The sequence below is a fragment of the Stenella coeruleoalba genome, assembly GCF_951394435.1.
Source record: "Stenella coeruleoalba genome assembly, chromosome: 6".
Classification (NCBI taxonomy): domain Eukaryota; kingdom Metazoa; phylum Chordata; class Mammalia; order Artiodactyla; family Delphinidae; genus Stenella; species Stenella coeruleoalba.
In genome coordinates this window covers 114317488-114337191 of record NC_137151.1, presented here as the reverse complement: position 1 = coordinate 114337191, position 19704 = coordinate 114317488, and the positions used below count along the sequence as shown (strand labels likewise).

The 19704-nt window shown below is 34.8% G+C and overlaps 1 protein-coding gene across 4 annotated transcripts in view; it reads left to right on the top strand.

Moving 5' to 3' along the window:
• CUL3 (cullin 3) overlaps nucleotides 1–19704 on the top strand; it is a 99800-nt gene that overhangs the window by 67989 nt on the left and 12107 nt on the right. For all 4 annotated transcript variants that reach the window (XM_079924516.1, XM_079924515.1, XM_079924517.1 and 1 more), the window contains 6 exons: nucleotides 142–312; nucleotides 930–1037; nucleotides 5370–5494; nucleotides 6089–6185; nucleotides 7888–8022; nucleotides 15606–15792. In XM_079924516.1, coding sequence (XP_079780642.1) covers nucleotides 142–312; nucleotides 930–1037; nucleotides 5370–5494; nucleotides 6089–6185; nucleotides 7888–8022; nucleotides 15606–15792 — 823 coding nt within the window. The remainder of the gene's footprint in view (nucleotides 1–141; nucleotides 313–929; nucleotides 1038–5369; nucleotides 5495–6088; nucleotides 6186–7887; nucleotides 8023–15605; nucleotides 15793–19704) is intronic.

The window sequence follows — 19704 nt, the reverse complement described above, 5'->3', positions numbered from 1 at the left end:
AGATCCCTCCTTCTGACATATCTCAACTAGATGTTTATGTTTGTTATCAAACAGTGTTTTTAAACTATTGATGAACTGTGATGCTGTTTTTGTAGAACTAAAATTGTGTAATTGTTAAATTGTCTTTTCAATGGTTTGCAGCTAACAGAACAAGAAGTAGAAACAATATTGGATAAGGCAATGGTCCTTTTTAGGTTTATGCAAGAAAAAGATGTATTTGAACGTTACTATAAACAACACTTGGCAAGGAGACTTCTCACAAATAAAAGTGTTTCTGATGACTCTGAAAAAAATATGATTTCTAAGTTAAAGGTAAGGTGTATTTAAGATGGAATGGAAAAAAAAAAAGATGGATTGGAGTGCACGTCACTAATGATTATCACATAATTGAGCACCAGCAACATGTGACTGGGAAATACTTAATTGATTTAAAATACTTATTTCTCTAAATTAATAAAACTAGATTTTTTTGAGCAGGCTGTACTTAGATTTGTTCAAGTTCTGGGACATTCACAGTGTGCTGGAATTTCTCTTGGTGTGGCAGATACATTCATTCATGGAGATCTGGGGGAGGATTAGTACAAGGGAAACAATAAAGGGAATATCACCATATAGTTCTGTTTCACAGAGTGTGGTCCACAGACTACTTGTACCCATATCACCTGATATGAGTGTTTCTTGCTGAAAACATAAGAGTTCTGAGCACTGCCTTCAGTGAGGTTTATGGGAATCTCAGAGAGTCTGGGAATTTGCATTTTAAAATAAAATTCTTGGATTAATCTTAATCACACTGAAGTTGGTATCCACAGACATAGAACAACTATTGGAAAGATTTAGGAAGGATGACAGTAACATGGAAGAGTTTCTTTGTACATTTTCTAATAGTAAAATCCATCATTTATTTGTGTATATTTGTTTTTCTTCCACAGACTGAATGTGGATGTCAGTTCACATCAAAACTGGAAGGAATGTTTAGGGATATGAGCATCTCAAACACAACTATGGATGAGTTCAGGCAACATCTACAGGCCACTGGGGTGAGATTCTTCATTAATTTCTACTTATGTAAATGTGTTTATGTAAAGTCTTCTGTAATGGGCATTTTCATCCAATCAGATAACTGAATTGCTGGTGTTATTTATTTTTTTAAAAACTTTTATGGAGTATAGTTGATTTACAATGTTATATTAGTTTCAGGTGTACAGCAAAGTGAATCAGTTGTACATACCGTATATCCACTCTTTTTTTTTTTAGATTCTTTTTCCATATAGGCCATTACAGAGTATTGAGTAGAGTTCCCTGTGCTATGCAGCAGATTCTTATTAGTTATCTATTTTATATATAGTAGTGTGTATATGTCAATCTCAGTCTCCCAATTGATCCTTCCCCCCACCCCATGTCATTTCTTTAAATGCCATTAGTGACAACATATGTATTGTCTGTGAGTGCTTTAAAAATTATTTCTCCCATATAACCTCTTTTTCTAACTATTAATCTTAAAATATTTTTTCTTATTCTTATAAAACTTAGTTTATCTTCCCCACTTGAAGGAATATACTGAAAATTTAATAAATAGTGATTCTGCTGTTATAACCGTTTTTAGGTTAGGGAAAGAATACCAGGCTTATGCAAGCTTACTGAGTTTTAATGCTCTTCCTTTTACTTTACCCCAGGATGGTGCTATCTTAGAATTGTTACCTGATTTTCCTGTACGTCAGTATTCTTATTCATCTGAAATGTCAGGATAAATGGGCCTGACATCCTCAGGGTCGGTGGAGGGTGAACTGAGTATAAAAACACTGATGCTAGTGTGTTATAAATGTGGTTTTGTATTGTGATTCCCAGAAGGCAGTAAGCTGCAACTTATATGGCCTTGGAGTCCAGTGGGGTGTTGTGAAGATTCAGTGGGGTTTAATGAAGTTCAGAATTTTCCCTTCTCTCTTCTTTTTTTTTTAAACTGTTTTTCAACTGTAACTTTAAGTTTAGAGAACTCCACATTTTTTCTTTAATGTTTTCTCTCTCAACTGACAGTATACTACTTCATAATTAAGACATGTCACAACCATTTAAAAAAAAATTGGAGGTCTTTTCTTTGATATTTAAATATAAGATCATCACTTCTACTGGTCCCATAGGTCTCATCACAAACAAAATATGTGAAAATACCTAATTCTGTAGAAATGGACATTTATATATATTAAGACATTCTGACTCAGAGGGACTTCTGTTTCCTCTTTGTTATAAATAGTTGTGTGATTTGCCTCGGATGTTTACAGTGGAGAAAGGCTGAGAGCAGGAAAGATAGACTCTGTGATAAATAGAAATTTGCGTGGGCAGGGACTGAATAATGTGATTATCCTAGATGTTTTGCTCTTTTAGATTGTTCAGGGATTTGTGCTTCATTCTGTCTAATGCATTGATAAAATCATATTTTCATATGGTACATTTTTTGTGTTTTTTGTTTTTCTTCCACTAATGTTACACATATTTAAGAGCTATAAGGAGATAACCTGGTCTGAATAAATGCTGTATTGAAACCATGTAAAGGAATGTTCCCGGATGGGTCCAGAACCCTTACTATTTTTTTAGCTGTCTAATTACCTTATCTGTGGTAGTTGAAGGCATTTTGATAAGAAAATTACGGTCTTTATTTACTCTCGACCACTCTCTTGCACTTTTTAAAAAAAGAGGGAATGATCGTTCAACGTGATCATTTCATCAGATTGTTTGCTTTTGTTATTTTCTATTGTTATGAAGTTGTGCGTTTTCTATTCTTTCATTTTGATTATTCAGATATATCCTGCACTTTATGGTGGAATATTTGTTTCATAATTTGTTATCCCAGTAAGTAGAGTACTTATCAAGATGTTCAAAGTTGTATATCTGCTAATCTGGTTGCAGCTTTCACTTTGTAAGGCCATTATTCGCATGCAGTTATTGGCTATTTTGTAATTGTTTAAACTAAGGATCTTAAGCTTTACGTCTCCTAAGCCTTAATCTTCATTAGAAAGATTTGATGAAAAGTGACAGAGGAATCAAAACAAATCTTGAACTTTCTGAAATCTTGGAACCCTTTTAAAACATCATCAATCCTCAGATAATTCTCTGTAACTTTCTTGAAGGTTCTTGGCCTGTTTAAATATACCAAGAGAATGACTCTTCTGTTTACTTTCAGAAGTCATATTAACAAGTACTTTTCTTAAAATGCTAAATACTTGTATATTTTATTAGATAAGTCATATTTATTATGCTGAGGGAAATTTAAGTGTGCATTTCTTTCCTGTGTTTTACTTTTTTAATGGGGATAGGAACAGGAAAACCACCTTGCTATCGTATTTCTGTTTATTTATATCAGCAAATCATATCACATCCAGACAGACTTTTCTGGTACCTCTGTTTCTGTGTACTTGTCCCTGGCATGTGCTATCTTGGAAAATAAGCTGAATGGTTTAAAAATATTACTAAGAGGGGCTTCCCTGGTGGCACAGTGGTTGAGAGTCTGCCTGCCGATGCAGGGGACACGGGTTCGTGCCCTGGTCCGGGAAGATCCCACATGCCGCGGAGCCGCTGGGCCCGTGAGCCATGGCCGCTGAGCCTGCGCGTCCAGAGCCTATGCTCCGCAACAGGAGAGGCCACAACAGTGAGAGGCCCGCATACCGCAAAATATATATATATATATATATATATATTACTAAGAGAGGTAGAAAGAAAAGGTCCAAACCATTAGAGTAATAGTTCCTTGAGGTTCTTTCTTTTTCTTTTTTAATAAATTTATTTTATTTATTTATTTATTTATTTATTTTTGGCTGTATCGGGTCTTCGTTGCTGTGCACGGGCTTTCTCTAGTTGTGGTGAGTGGGGGGCTACTCTTCGTTGCAGTGTGCGGGCTTCTCATTGCGGTGGCTTCTCTTGTTGTGGAGCGCAGGCTCAGTAGTTGGGGCGCACGGGCTTAGTTGCTCCTTGGCATGTGGGATCTTCCCGGCTCAGGACTCGAACCCATGCCCCCTGCATTGGCAGGCGGATTCTTAACTACTGCGACACCAGGAAAGCCCTCTTTTTCTTTTTTTTAATTTAACAAATAACTCATTGTTTCTGTGCCAAGCGTTTTTCTAGGCACTGGTTATACAGCAGAGAATAGACAAAAATCCCTGCCATGTTGGAGCTTACTTTCCAATCTGGGAGACGGATGATCAACAAGATAAGTAATTACATAGCACCTTAGCTGGTGATAGGAGATATAGAGGAAATCTGTAGCAAGGAAGAGTGGTCGAGGAAGGCCTCCTTTAAAAAACGACATTTTGAGGAAAGACTTGAAGATTAGGGAGCAAGACGTGGAGATATGGGAAAAGAGATGAAAGACTTCATTGTCTTGGGTGGATTGAACCAAGTTGTGACCCCCTTCCCAATTACAAGTGTACAAACAGTTCTCAGCCCCTTCTCCATTCATCATCTAAGAGTCTGCTGTGATCATCTCTCCTATGTGTCATGTAAGATTTCTGGATTCAGTTTCTTTAAAATAGAGTAAATCATTTATTAGATATTTATGAAGAAATCTGAGTGTGGAATACTTCTTGATATTTATAAACTCATTTTTCTCTTTAAAGAATTTCTATCACTAAATCATCCAGGTTACATAAAAATGGAATAATGGTTTAAAACAAGCTGTGAATATTAAAAATAAAGATATTTCCCCCTTTAGAATTTCTGTTGATGTGTTTTATTTTTGTTTTCTTAAAATTGTAATTTATTTAAAAAGAAAAAATAATCTAATTGTGATGGTAATGCTAGCATATATTTTGTAGAGGTAGTCAAACATTATGCAAATGCTTATAGAGCACCTGCTGTGTAGAACTGGATCTAGTGTCCTATGCAGAGGACAGAGGATAGAATGTGAGCTGCATGTGAAAGCATGGAGGTTATGGTCAATATAGTTGAAATGTGACTGGGATATTAGAAATGTGTTGTTTCTGTGTTAAGATGGTAAAAATGTTTAAAAGCTGAGATGAAAGGTATTATTCTAGAATTTTCCCTAAAATGATACTGATAATGGCCCCTTGACATTTTATCTGAAAAAAATCTTGAGGACCAAAATCTCTGTACTTTTCAATGACACCAGTAAGACTTTGTTCATATGCTAGGAACTTTGATCAGTATTGTAAATTCAGCATCTGAAGCAATAATTATAAATGTGCCAGGATAGTTAAAATTAGGAAAACATTGGATGAGTGTAACTTTTAAGAAGATGTGTTTTATTTGCTGAATGTTGGATATGGAGATAACTACTTTGATAACTCTAACACAGTGTCTGTATGGAACAGATAACACATCCTAGCTAATTAAGGGGGAACATTTTCTTCTCTTTTCCACAGGTATCTTTAGGTGGTGTTGATCTCACAGTTCGGGTGCTCACAACAGGTTATTGGCCCACTCAGTCAGCCACACCAAAGTGCAACATCCCACCAGCACCAAGACATGCTTTTGAGATATTCAGAAGGTAAATGTAGATCAGACTTTGTATTTCTAAGTACAAATTGTCCAGAATTTAGATAAATTTGAGCATTCAGTAGTGTCCCCAATTGAAGGGGTATATACTCCATTTTTTAAATCTCATGTTATCCTTTATGCATTTAATATGTAAGGATGAATTGCATAAACTTTTCAGAGGAATATCAATCTGCTTTCTTCAGCATTAGTGCATGGTTAGGAGTATATTTTGTATTGTTGATGTCTGACACTAGCTTGGGGTGACTTGCTTATTGGGTTAACTGTGGAGAAAGGAGGTCATATAAACAGCGGTGGCTGAGCAGCAGCCAGGGGCAAATAAATGTACTGGTGGAAAGTACTTAGTGTGCTACCTTTATCACTTATTATCTAGCTAAGTTTCTTAGGTCTGTTTCCCACCCAGCCACCCCCACCCCTTATTTAGGGCTTCTTTTCTGTAAAAAAAAATTGGAACTGAACTTGATTCCTAAGGTTTTGTTTAGCTTTTAAAGTCTCCCTTGCATATATGTTTGTTAAGGGTTGGTAGTTTATAATTTCACATATATAAATTACATGATTCTCAAAAACATGGTTTGATTTGCTGAAGGTTTTACTTAGCCAAACACAGTGGTCGACAGCTCACACTCCAACATCATATGGGTTCTGCAGATCTCAATGCCACCTTTTATGGACCAGTTAAAAAGGTAAATATTAATAGTTTGAAGGTATTTTTATTAAGTAACTTAAAATTAGTCTGCAGAAGTGATTTGTGATTTTTTTTGACTTAGATAAATTATTTATTTCTTTTATTTCCTTACCTGTTTCAAATATTAAAAAGAGGGAAACTTCGGCTTTGATTTATTGATTTCTGTTCCCTTAGTTGCTAACTTCATTTGACAATATGAAGACTATACCAGTAGCCTTCCTTATGGAATAAATAATATAATTACATGTTTTATTTATAAGATTAGATTTGAGATAATATTGCATAAAATAATGGATTTGAGGGCATACAAAGCCATGAGTTCCTTTTCAAAATTCTCAGTCTCCTATAATCCTTATTTCCAATAAATTGAAACCGGGAAAGCTAACACGTAAGATTTGTGAAATGTACAAAATGTTGCTAAAGTGATTATTTAAAAATTAACAGTACAGGGGCTTCCCTGGTGGCGCGGTGGTTGGGGGTCCGCCTGCCGATGCGGGGGACGCGGGTTCGTGCCCCGGTCCGGGAGGATCCCACGTGCCGCGGAGCGGCTGGGCCCGTGAGCCGTGGCCGCTGGGCCTGCGCGTCCGGAGCCTGTGCTCTGCAGCGGGAGAGGCCGCAACAGTGAGAGGCCCGCGTACTGCAAAAAAAAAAAAAAAAAAAAAAATACATTAGAGAAGTGCCTTTATTTAAAGAAGTAATTGCTTTTTTATATGTAAAATTGTGAGGTTTAGAGTAATAATATACTTCATTGCTTGGTATAAATCAAATCAGGGTCATTTGGCTTAAAATGGCAAAATAATAAAAAGCTTCTGAAAAACATTAAAATACCTAAGTTGTCATCTTGGCAGCAAGTAACAGTTTCATTAAATATTTTAATTAAAATCTTACTTGTCACTGCAATACCAAAGTTTTTTTTTTAATATTGTTGAAGATGCCTATATACATGTTCTAATTTTTATATTTAATGAAGTGGGAAATAGTCCTTAGAGTTCAGTTAGTTGAATAATGTTTGACACTATTATATATTTAACTGTAAGTGGGAAGGTCAAGGATACATACTAAAGAACTCAGCTTTTAATTATTGCTTTCTTGTTTCTGTTTTAAAGGAGAGGGTTTTTTCCTAAATAATCATGTTATCTTTTGAGGTTTTATTAAACTGATCAGTAGGTTTTAAAAACATAATTCATATGTTAATTATTGAGGACTGAATTTCTACTTTGTACTTCTAAATCATAGAGCAGGAATAGGCTTTAAGGATGGCAGAGGTGTTTTCTTCCCATCCTATGCTATTATTTGAACTCTTACCACGATCAGACCACACAGAAAGAAACCTAATACTACTTTAGGGTAGTAGTATAATGGCAGTAGCATCTTATAAGTCCATTATTATCCCATTGTGTACTGTTAACATAATTTTAGTTATAAATATAAGGAATTACTCATTACTTGCTCAGATACATTAAAATGTTCATAATGGAAAAAAATGGGACAGTCCTAAATAAAGACTTTGTGTGTATGTATACACACATATTTACACGTACACTTTTAAAATAACATTTCCTTTTTATATAGGAATGAGTTTATATCATTTTGTTAAGGGGAGGTTGGGCATTACAGAACTTATTTTTCAAATATACTGTTAAAGTTACTAGGAGATAATTATATCTTGTTTCTATTTTTATATTTAAAAAATTAAACAGGAAGATGGATCTGAAGTTGGTGTTGGAGGGGCACAAGTAACTGGCTCTAATACGCGGAAGCATATATTGCAAGTCTCCACTTTCCAGATGACCATATTAATGCTCTTCAATAATAGAGAAAAATACACATTTGAGGTATGGGCTGGTTATGTGAATTTTAACCAATTGTTTCTGATTCTCACCCGGCATTTGGGTTGTTCTCAGATCTAGACTGTAGTGAATAGAGCTGTATGTTTAACTTTTTAAAGAAGTTGCCAAACTGCATCCCGAAGTGATTTTTACCATTTTACATTACTGCCAGCAAGTGTAGGAGAGTTCTAGTTGCCCCACATCCTCTCCAAAATTTAGTATTGTCTTTTAAATTTTAGCCATTTTAGCTGGTGTGTAATTGTACGTATACATTGTGGATTTAATTTCTTTCCTTGACTAATAATGATATTGAGCATTTTTTATTTGTTCATATGCCACTTATATGTCTTGTTTGGTGAATTCTTTGTTCATATCTTTATCGGGTTTTTTAAAAGTTCTTTACGAATTCTGGATACAAATCCTTCATCAAATCAAATCTATGTTCTGTGAATATTTTCTCACAGTCTGTCACTTGACGTTTCATTTTCTTAATGTTATATTCTGAAGAGCAGAACTTTTTAATATTGACGAAGTCCAGTGGCCACTTCTTTATGTTTATGGTTCATGCTTTTGATATCCTATCTAAGAAATTATTGGCTATCCCAAGTTTGCAAAGATTTTCTTCTAAGTGATTTATAGTTTTAGCTTTTACATTTAGGCCTGTGATCAATTTCAAGTTAATTTTTTTGGTATGGTTAGAGGTAAGGATTAAGAATTATTTCCTCCCCACACATAGGTATTCAGTTGTTCATTTCAGCATCATTTGTCCAAAACACTAGTCTTTTCCCTTTGAATTACTTTGAGCCCTTTATTTAAAAAAAAAAAAAAATTCAGTTGACCATATGTATGTGGGTCTATTTCTGCACACTCTGATCTATTTCATTAATTTCTATGTCTATCCTTATGCTAATTTTACACTATTTTGATAGTGTCAACTTTCTTTTTTTTTCTTAGAGTATATATATTATAATATACTTTTTATTTCTCCCATTAAGTCATGATTTGATTGAATTAAATTCATTTAGTCTTTTCCCATACCTTTGATGAGTAGGTTGGAGTTGAAATGAAGATCATGTGATTTTTAGTAAGTTTAAAGATAAGGAATGAATATTTTAAAAAGCTGTAGAATTATAGCCATATTTATACTTAACTGAAAATCAATTCTCAGACATAGGTGAATGAATATAGGAAGAAATAAGTTTAAGTTTGAAATGAAGAGCAAGATTAAATTCTAGGCCTATTTTAATACTCATCTCCATATTCCCTTTTTGTGATGATGATAAGTAGTTAAGAGATGACTGTTTTTATGTGATGTACCTCAAGGAAATATTTTGAAACGTAAGTGTTTTATTTTTAGGTCAGTGGCTAAGCCAAGAGGTTTTGCTCTTATAAATTTCCAGGCGTGTTTTACCTAGGGAATAACTTTAAGTTTCAAGCACAAGTTAAATGTGATTGAGTTCTAAAGAATATTGATTAAGTAAGTATTGACTACCTTACCCAAATATTGTAAGCCTTGTCAGACAGGTGGAATTGAATTATCTTTAACAGCTTGGATGTTTTAATCTGCTGTTCTCATGGATAATGTATTTTAAACAAAATAAGCTACTTGATAAATGCTGCAGTTGGTTTTCAGAGTCCTACTTTATAAAGAGCTGGCAAAAATAGTGGGATAAACAAAAACATAAATTGATTTTCTTAAGCCATTATTGGAATTGCTAGTAATTTTAGTGGTTCAAGCTTCCTTTTCTCGTCCCAGTCAGCTTGCGATCAGTGAGGCTAGTGAGCAGTGATTTAGGTAGAAGGTAAAATTAAGTAGAAAATTCCTGTAATATTTTAAATTTTAGCTAAGTCACAAACCAGAAGCCTGAGCATAAGTGGCGTATGTAAAATGCCATTCCTATGGCTCCAAAACCTTCTGGCTGCTTGCATCTCAAACCAGGGAATAGTGAAAAGGCACATGAAGTTTTTTGTCTTTACTCACACTATGTGCTTATAGTCAGTCTGCCGCATAAGTTTTGTTAGACATCTCTTTTACAGAAATTGCCACAAATTAGAGGAGACAGTTAAAAGTATTTAACTATAGGAATTACTAAAGGAAGCTGATCTCTTATCTTTGAATATTCTTTCTTTATAAGTTCAGTAAGATGGTGTATTCATTATTTAATGCTACACAACAGGTCTCAAATTCATGTTTTAAAACAACCACTAACAGTTTATTATCTTTCGTGGTATCTGTGGGTTGGGGATTCAGGAGGGGCTTTCTGGGTGGTTCTGGCTTGGACTCGTTCGTGAGTTTAAGATGTCAGCTGGGGCTTCAGTTGTCTAATGTTTGTCTAGGGCTGGAAAATGCTATCGGTATGCGCCTTCTTCCACGTGGCTGGCAAGTTTGTTTTGGCTGTTGGTAAGAGGTCTTAGTTTCTCTCCACATGGGCTTTACCAAACATGGCTGTTTGATTGTCCTTGCCTCCTGGTGGCTAACTTTCCCTAGAGCAAGCGATCCAAGAGACCCAGGAAGAACCTGCAGTGCCTTTATGACCCAGCCTTGGAAGTCATGTATCGTCACTTCCTTATTTTGTTGGTCACTCAAGTCAGCCCTGGTGCAGTGAGGGGACCACACAAGATTAAAACATACCAGGATCATTGTGGGCCATCTTGGAAACTGCCTACGAAAGGTGACATTTATTGGAGTGTCACATTTAATCCATAGTAATCAGGCTACTCAGGCTTTTTCCTCTTTTTATATAGTTTTTGGAATGAAGTCCGTATTGTGATTTAGAACAGCTAAAATACGGAAATACATATAGTGGTAATCTGTACCTTAGATTTTTAGTAATAGCATTTAATTTTTGAAAGAGGTATGGATATTAATACATTTTTCTGAATGTTCTTTATTATACTTTTCAAAAATTTCTGAGAATGAGTCTGAAATATAAAAGCTAATTGTAGACAGTAGCAAAATTAATGTCAGACAGAATTTGAATAGAAAACCATTAAACAGCAGTGGTAATTGATATTTCATCGAGAACTTATGTCAGTCAGTAATGTGGCATAACAATATATGAAGGAAAATGGTTGGAAGTACAAGGAGAAATAGACAATTCCACAGTTACAGAAATCCCTCACAAGTGTACTGATTGACTATATGATAAAAAAGAGGGATATAGAAGATTTGAATAACACAATTAGCAAATTAAAATTGAAAGCTATACAGGGAACTTTAAACTCAGAAAGCAAAATACACAAATTGTTCTTGGGAAATATCTGAGGCTGGCATAACCTTATTACTAAAACTGAACAAGGAAAATACAAAAAAGAAAGGGAAGCTATAGGTTATTCAAAATAAATACACAAATCTTAAGTAAAATATTATTAGCAAGTTATATTCAGCAGTCTATTGAAATAATAATTCAGTCTGTCCAAACAGGGTTTATTCCTGGAATACAAAGAAGGAATTTGTTAACAGATAGTTACTGAGATTTTATAATAATAATAAAATTAACTGATCACCTGCTATATTACCAGACATCATTTCAAGGAGAAAATCAATGATTTCCACAAATGTGCAAAAAGCACATGAGAAGAGTCAGTCCCCACTTCTTATTTCCAGATGGGGGACTCTTAGCCACCTAAGAATAGAATGAAATGCCTAATGGCATATGGGTGTATCTAATGAGAGACCTAAGCTTTAAATGAGAGACCTAAGCAAACAGTAATTAGTAGTAAAATGTTAGACACCTTCCCATTAAGGTTAGGAAAAATTTAGGATACCTGCCTTTACTACTGCTATCCAGCCTTGTTCTGGCAGGTCCTAATTAACACACTAGGAAAGAAAAAGGAATGAAATTTATAAATATCAGGAGTTGACAAAGTTTGTCGACAGTATGATTGTCAGCTGTAATAATCAACTGAGAAATGAGAGTTTGGTTGAAAAGTTTTTCTATAAATCATACTTACTGTAAGTCAACTTTTCTCTACATCAGAATTAATCTGAAAATGACATGAGAAAAAGGATGTTTTAATAAGAATCATAATCTTTCTAGGAATCATTCTAACCCAAAAAGTAGAAGACTTAATCGAAAAAGGCAATAAAAGAAAAGAATATGGAAGGGTAAATGTACCTGAAAGGGAAAGCTATGTGTTATAAAGGACTTTTTTTTTTTTTTAAGTCACCTATAAATTCAGTGAAATGTCAGTCCAAATCTGCGGAAGATTTCTTTTCTGTGAAACTTGACAGGCTGATCCCAGAGTTCATCTGGGCAAGAAAATGCACAAGAATAGGCAAAGAGGGGCAGGGATTTGGGAGATGGGAAGGCCCAGTAAGAGGGAAAGGAGTATGTCTTAATACCCAGACATACCTCAAAGTTAAAATTGTTTTTAACATGTGTAAACGAATAGGTCATTTGAACAAAATAGTCCAGAAACAGATGAGTATATAGAGAGGTTTTTGGAATGCGATATATTTACTATTTCTAATAAACTAAATTAAAAAAACTGCTACTTCATTTGTGGGAATGGAAGGAGAATAGTATGGCGAACTTAGTTCCATATGTCATATCAAATGTAAAATCAAATTCCAGGTAGATGTAAGTACAAATCTATAAATGTAATAGAAAAAAACAATATTTTGATAAGCGTGATATAAGTAAGGCCTTTTTTCAAGCCTGTTACATAAACCACAAAGAAAAAGACTGACAGATTTAACCAAGTAAAAAGTAATAAAACATGCAAATGCTGAAATAAGTTAAAAGAGAAGATAAAGAGTCTAGGAGAGGGCCTCCCTGGTGGCGCAGTGGTTGAGAGTCCGCCTGCCAATGCAGGGGACATGGGTTCGTGCCCTGGTCCGGGAAAATGCCACATGCCGCGGAGCAACTAGGCCCATGAGCCATGGCTGCTGAGCCTGCGCGTCCGGAGCCTGTGCTCCACAGCGGGAGAGGCCACAACAGTGAGAGGCCCGCATACCCCCCCCCAAAAAAAAAAAAAAAAAAGAGTCTAGGAGAAATTATTTACAGCAAGTAAGAGTATTGAAAACTGTAATACATAAAGAGCACCAGTAAATCAATACAAAAACAGTTGAATAGAAAAACGTGGAAGGAATACGAATAGATAAAGCACAGAAGAAGAGTTACAGATATCTTGTAAACATAAAAAGATGGTTTTTTCTCCTATTGGTTATAGAAGTACAAATTAAAATAATGAGATAACATTTTTAGCCCAATAGATAGGCAAAAGAAAAAGCCAGTTCTCTGTTTGAAGGTAGAGAGAATGAATACTTGAAACTGCTGTGAAGTTAAATAGTTAAGAAACTTGAAAGGCAGTTTGTCACTGTCTGTAAAATCTTTATAACTCTGAGGAAACAAGTACATTTCTAGAAATCTGCTTCAGAAACCTAGCTCTTGTACTCAGGCAGAAATGCACGCTCCATCACAAAATTGGATACCATCTCAATCTCCATATTGTGATAGAGCAGTACTATGGAATTCCTGTAGCTTTAATGTCGTTATGCAAACATGCAAAATCATCAAGAAATTAATGGAAGAATTCATATGGTGTGATCCTGTTTATATTTAACACTGATACTAGTGTACAGGTAAGTATGTTACTGTACATACATGTATATGTGTATTTGTATTCATATGTGTGTGTGTGTGTATATGTGTGTATGTAGATGTATTTTTAAAAATGATATAGAAGGATGAACATTGAATTGCAGTACAGACATTTCCTGACTTATGGTGGTTTGACTTAAGATTTTTCAACTTTATGATGGCACAAAGCAGTACGCATTCGGTTGAGGCTGTACTTTGAATTTTGATCTTTTCCCAGGCTGGGATCAGCAAGCTGCAGCTCTCAGCTAGGTGATCACAAGAGTAAACAACTGATACACTTATCACCGTTCTGTACCCATACAACCATTCTGATTTTTACTTTCAGTACAATATTCAATAATTACATGAGATATTCAACACCATTATAAAAAATAGGCTTTGTGTTAGATGATTTTGCCCAACTATAGGCTAAGGTACGTGTTCTGAGCATGTTTAAGGTAGGCTAGGCTCAGCTAGGATGTTCAGTAGGTTACGCGCATTAAATGCATTTTCAGCTTATTCAGTACTATGAGTTTATTAGGATATAATGCCGTTGTAATTTGAATAAGATCTGTAGCTACCTCTAGGAATGATCTGTAGTTGTTAAAATACCACCTAAGAAGGTATTTCCGGTTCTTTGACTATGGTTAAACAATAATACATGTAAATAAGTCACTTTTATCATGTACATAATAATTGCAGTTAACATTCTAATTATTAGTAGCACCTATTTAATATGGTGGGATTAACATTTATATGTCTAAAGTATGTAGACATGCTGAGATCATTTGAAGCAAGGGAATATGCATCGTCATCACTAAAGGTCACATTTCTTTCAGTTTCACTTACCTGACAGTCCTTTAGAAAAGCCTAAACTGTTCTTCAGAGACTTGTGAAAGGGAGAACAACTCTCTCCAGATCAGTTACATACTCTGAATAACACCATCTTTATACCCACTCTTCCTAAGCTCCTTTTGAGAAAAAAACATCTTTATACAATGTGAATCAAAATGATGTATCCTAATACGAAGATTTGCTGCACCATACAGTACTGTAGATGTGAAGGGACTAAATCATATACATGTACAGTTCTCTTACTGTCCCATTGACATAAAAAGAATATAATGAGGGCTTCCCTGGTGGCGCAGTGGTTGAGTCCGCCTGCCGATGCAGGGGACACGGGTTCGTGCCCCGGTCTGGGAAGATCCCACATGCCGCGGAGCAGCTGGGCCTGTGAGCCATGGCCGCTGGGCCTGCATGTCCGGAGCCTGTGCTCCGCCACGGGAGAGGCCACAACAGTGAGAGGCCCGCGTACCACAAAAAAAAAAAAAAAAAAAAAAGAATATAATTTAAAAGTTACAGATTCACTCTTTCCTGAACTGCTTTTTTTTTCAGTATTACATTTTATTCATACCATAATAATGTAGCAAAAATTATCACCTGCACTTCAAAACATATTTCATGTTGCTTTTCATATTTAGTATTAATTACCACGTATTTTAAAAATTTTTTTCTTAATTTGATTATACAGGCAGTAAAAATGGTCAACTTGGATTGTAAATTTTGGTAGTATGATGGAAGACCTTAGGTCACTCTTACTTTGATTATTTCTAGGAAAGAAGTTGCTAAGCAAAAGAGTAGTATGGATAAACTTGAGAGGATGATTGTAGAATATTTATAAAATTAGCAATCATATGTTGATTAACACTTTGTTTTTTACCTAAATATTAAAGCAGGTCCCTTAATAATCTCTGCTGGATGACATTCTTAGACTACGCTTTATATCTCTGAAACAAAAAGTACATGTCTTCTCAGTATTTTGTAATTTGAACTACCTTTTTCTCTAATTTGTTCAAATAAGTGAGATTTTAGAGTCATAATAGTCAGGAAGTTCTTTGTTGTAAATTATTTAATGGAATTACCTCTCTAATTACTGCTTCGTCAATTTTACTTACTAATTAATCTTTCAAAAAATCTAATTATGTTAATCTGATGAAATTTCAGGAAATCCAACAAGAGACAGATATCCCTGAAAGAGAACTTGTTAGAGCCCTGCAGTCCCTCGCCTGTGGTAAACCAACACAGCGGGTTCTCACAAAGGAACCCAAGTCAAAGGAAATAGAAAATGGTCACGTATTTACAGTTAATGATCAGTTCACATCCAAACTACACAGAGTCAAGATTCAAACAGGTATCTGGAATTATATTTTTCTCTCTAAAAAAATTATATATATTTCTTCTTTCTAAAAAAATTCTTAATTGTTGGATTTCTATTTTTTAAAAAGTAATGCTTTTCTGGTGCTGCATGACATATAGGCTTAAGAAATAAAGCACTTTTATTGATATGTATTCCTGTCAAAATGCAGTTGAATCCAAGTACAGTAAGCATTTAAAAAAGTCATTCATAATGTGAACAAGTATTTATTTCCATATGGTTTTCTACAAGTGAAATATAATTTTATGAACATATTAGTATTTATAATTGTTTTTAACTGGTTAACTGATAGTCATTGATGTCTATTTTAAAGCATTTACAAATTTCTCAAAATTGGGAGTTACCTATTTAAAATTTAATCTTTAAATGCAACTATTTATATTTGATAAATACTTTCTAAGTTTCAAAATTTTAAAACCCATATTCTCTCTCTAACTTAAAACCAGTGATGACCCTGTTGTGAACAGATTTTGGTACAGCTTTTTTTTAGGTTGATGGTAAACGTCCTACTTATTGTATATTTAGCAATGTAAGGTGTATATTTTCTATGCATTTAAGGAGGAAAAAAGGCACTTTACCTTTGCTGATTTTTAAAACTCTAATGTAGCTTGCTACCTGGTTTCAAAACTAGTATTAGGTGAGCTTCCCAGTGCTAGTTTATCCATTACAGCTAATAGCGTCTGTACCGTAAGATTAACTTTTTAAATGACTACAATTTTCTGATTTGAAAATGGTTTTACATTATATATTAATAAAAGATAGTCTTTTTAAAATTATTTTAATGTTAAATATACAATTGATTGCCAGAATATATTGATTCAAGAACATTTTAATATACTTTTGTTTTTCTTTTTGACCCTAATTGGATATTCTTTTCAAAGCAGAGTGGTCTCTCTTTACAGACTTGACTACTTTGTCCCATCATTGCAAACCTTATCATTGTATCTTATCTTCATCACCAAAATTGATCCATATATTTGGGACACATGTATATTAAAAATAAAACAGAACTGTGCTAAGGAGGGTCATGGAATAAAATTTCTTCTTCTCCCAGTACAAGACATATGACTATAGTTTTGGGCAGAAATGGGTTTTGGATATCAGGACTTACTTGAATTTCAGATTTGGAGGATATATGGTGATACATATCTGAAATACCCAGCCTCACCCTGCTTTATCCTAAATAAATAAGTGTCTTTGTAATGCAAGATTCCATCGTGTCCTGCAAATATTGTCAGATATTATTGTGATTATCAGAAAAATAGTCTTCTTCATAGATTGTTAATTTTTGGTGTTAAGTGTGTGTGTATAGTATTTTAGATCTGATTAAAATAGGAATATAGTTATACATGATGAAGAATTTGACTCGATGACCTTTTAAAGTTCTTTTCAGCTGTAAAATTCTGTAAAGAAAAATGTTTTTCATTTTGAAATGGTGCTTAGATTATCTTGGCTCTTACTGATATTTTGTAGAAGTTAAAATTTTCTCTCTGGTGATAAGTATTGTGACCACATAGTGTTTTTAAAGTTGTCAAAATACATGTTTGCCTTTTTGAGAAAGTACTCAGGCTCGTAATCAAATATTCAGAGAGGCTGATCTTACCTACTTTTGCTGCTTTTTACTGTGGTCAGTAATAGACATTCAAGCAAAAACTGAAAAGCATTTACTCAAATAACACAACCTTTGAAAAGAATTAGATTCGTTGTATTTTACAGTGATTTCTATAGTTGACAGCCTTCCCCACCACCAGCACTCACCTTCTCTGTCCCTTTCCTCCTAATACATCTAGATACTTAGGTACCCACTTACACAGCACATACCCTTGTTATGCTCTTCTTAAATGCAGAGAGTATTGTGCTAGGCTCTGGGAGTGAGCTCCTGCCCTCACATTTTTAAAAACATCATAATTCAGTGTGTATCACCACAATCTTCCCATTTATCTTGGAGTATATTAATTTAGGTGACCAGATTTAGATGAACCAAGTGGATTGTTAAAAAGTTTTTTTCCCTCCACCATTTTATTTTATATATTTTCACATCTGCAGGAAAAGTGAAAAATGCTCTAATAGATAATCGTTAAAACTTTGCCACATTTGCTCAAGCACCCTTATTTCCACCCTTGTGCTCTCCCTCTCTCCCTTCATATATGTATATATTTCCTACAGCATTTTTTAAAATATTTTTTAAATAGTTCTTTATTTGAGTATAATTGCTTTACAATACTGTGTTAGTTTCTGTTGCACAAGAAAGTGAATTAGCCATGTCCCCATATCCCCTCCCTTTTGAGCCACCCTGCCATCCTCTCTATCCCACGTCTCTAGGTCATTGCAAAGCACCAAGCCCATCTCCCTGTTCTATGCAGCTGCTTTCCATCAGCCAACTATTTTACATTCGGTAGTGTATGTATGTCAATGCTACTCTCACTTCGCCCCAGTTTCGCCCTCCCACCCCATGTCCTCAAGTCCATTTTCTATGTCTACCTCTTTTTTTTAGATTCCACATATATGTGTTAATATATATTTGTTTTTCTCTTTCTGATTTACTTCACTCTGTGTGACAGACTCTGGGTCCATCCACCTCACTACAAATAACTCCAGTTTTCTTTTTATGGCTGAGTAATATTCCATTGTATATAAGTGCCACATCTTCTTTATCCATTCATCTGTCATTGGACATATAGATTGGTTCCATGTCCTGGCTATTGTAAATAGTGCTGCAGTGAACGTTGTGGTACATGTCTCTTTTTGAATTATGGTTTTCTCAGCGTATATGCCCAGTAGTGGGATTGTTGGGTCATATGGTAATTCTAGTTTTAGTTTTTTAAGGAACCTCCATACTGTTTTCCATAGTGGTTGTATCAGTTTACATTCCCACCAACAGTGCAGGAGAGTTCCCTTTTCACCACACCCTTTCCAGCATTTATTATTTCTAGATTTTTTGATAACGGCCATTCTGACCAACATGAGGTGATACCTCATTGTAGCTTTGATTTGCATTTCCCTAATAATTAGTGATACTGAGCATCTTTTCATGTGCCTCTTGGCCATCTGTGTGTCTTCGTTTGTGAAATGTCTATTTGGGTCTTCCACCCATTTTTAAACTGGATTGTTTGTTTTTTTTATATTGAGTTCCATGAGCTGTTTGTATATTTTGGAGATTAATCCTTTGTTGTTTCATTTGCAAATATTTTCTCGCATTCTGAGGGTTGTCTTTTTGTCTTGTTTATGGTTTCCTTTGCTGTGCAAAAGCTTTTAGGTTTAATTAAGTCCCATTTGTTTATTTTTGCTTTTATTTCCCTTACTCTAGAAGGTAGGTCAAAAAAGATCTTGCTGTGGTTTATGTCAAAGGGTGTTTTTCCTATGTTTTCCCCTAAGAGTTTTATAGTGTCTGGTCTTACATTTAATTCTTTAACCCATTTGGAGTTTATTTTTGTGTATGGTGTTAGGGAGAGTTCTAATTTCATTCTTTTACATGTAGCTGTCCAGTTTTCCCAGCACCACTTATTGAAGAGGCTGTCTTTTCTCCATTGTATGTTCTTGCCTCCTTTGTCGTAAATTAGTTGACCATATGTGCGTGGGTTAATCTCTGGGCATTCTGTCCCGTACCATTGCTCTGTATTTCTGTTTTTGTGTCACTGCCGTACTGTCTTGATTACTGTAGCTTTGTGGTGTAGTTTGAAGTCGGGGAGCCTGATACCTCCAACTCTGTTTTTCTTTCTCAAGATGCTTTGGCTATTCGGGGTCTTTTATGTTTCCATACGAATTGTAAAATTTTTTGTTCTAATTCTGTGAAGAATGCCATTGGTAGTTTGATAGGGATTGCATTGAATCTGTAGATTGCTTTGGGTAGTATAGTCATTTTCACAGTATTGATTCTTCCAACCCAAG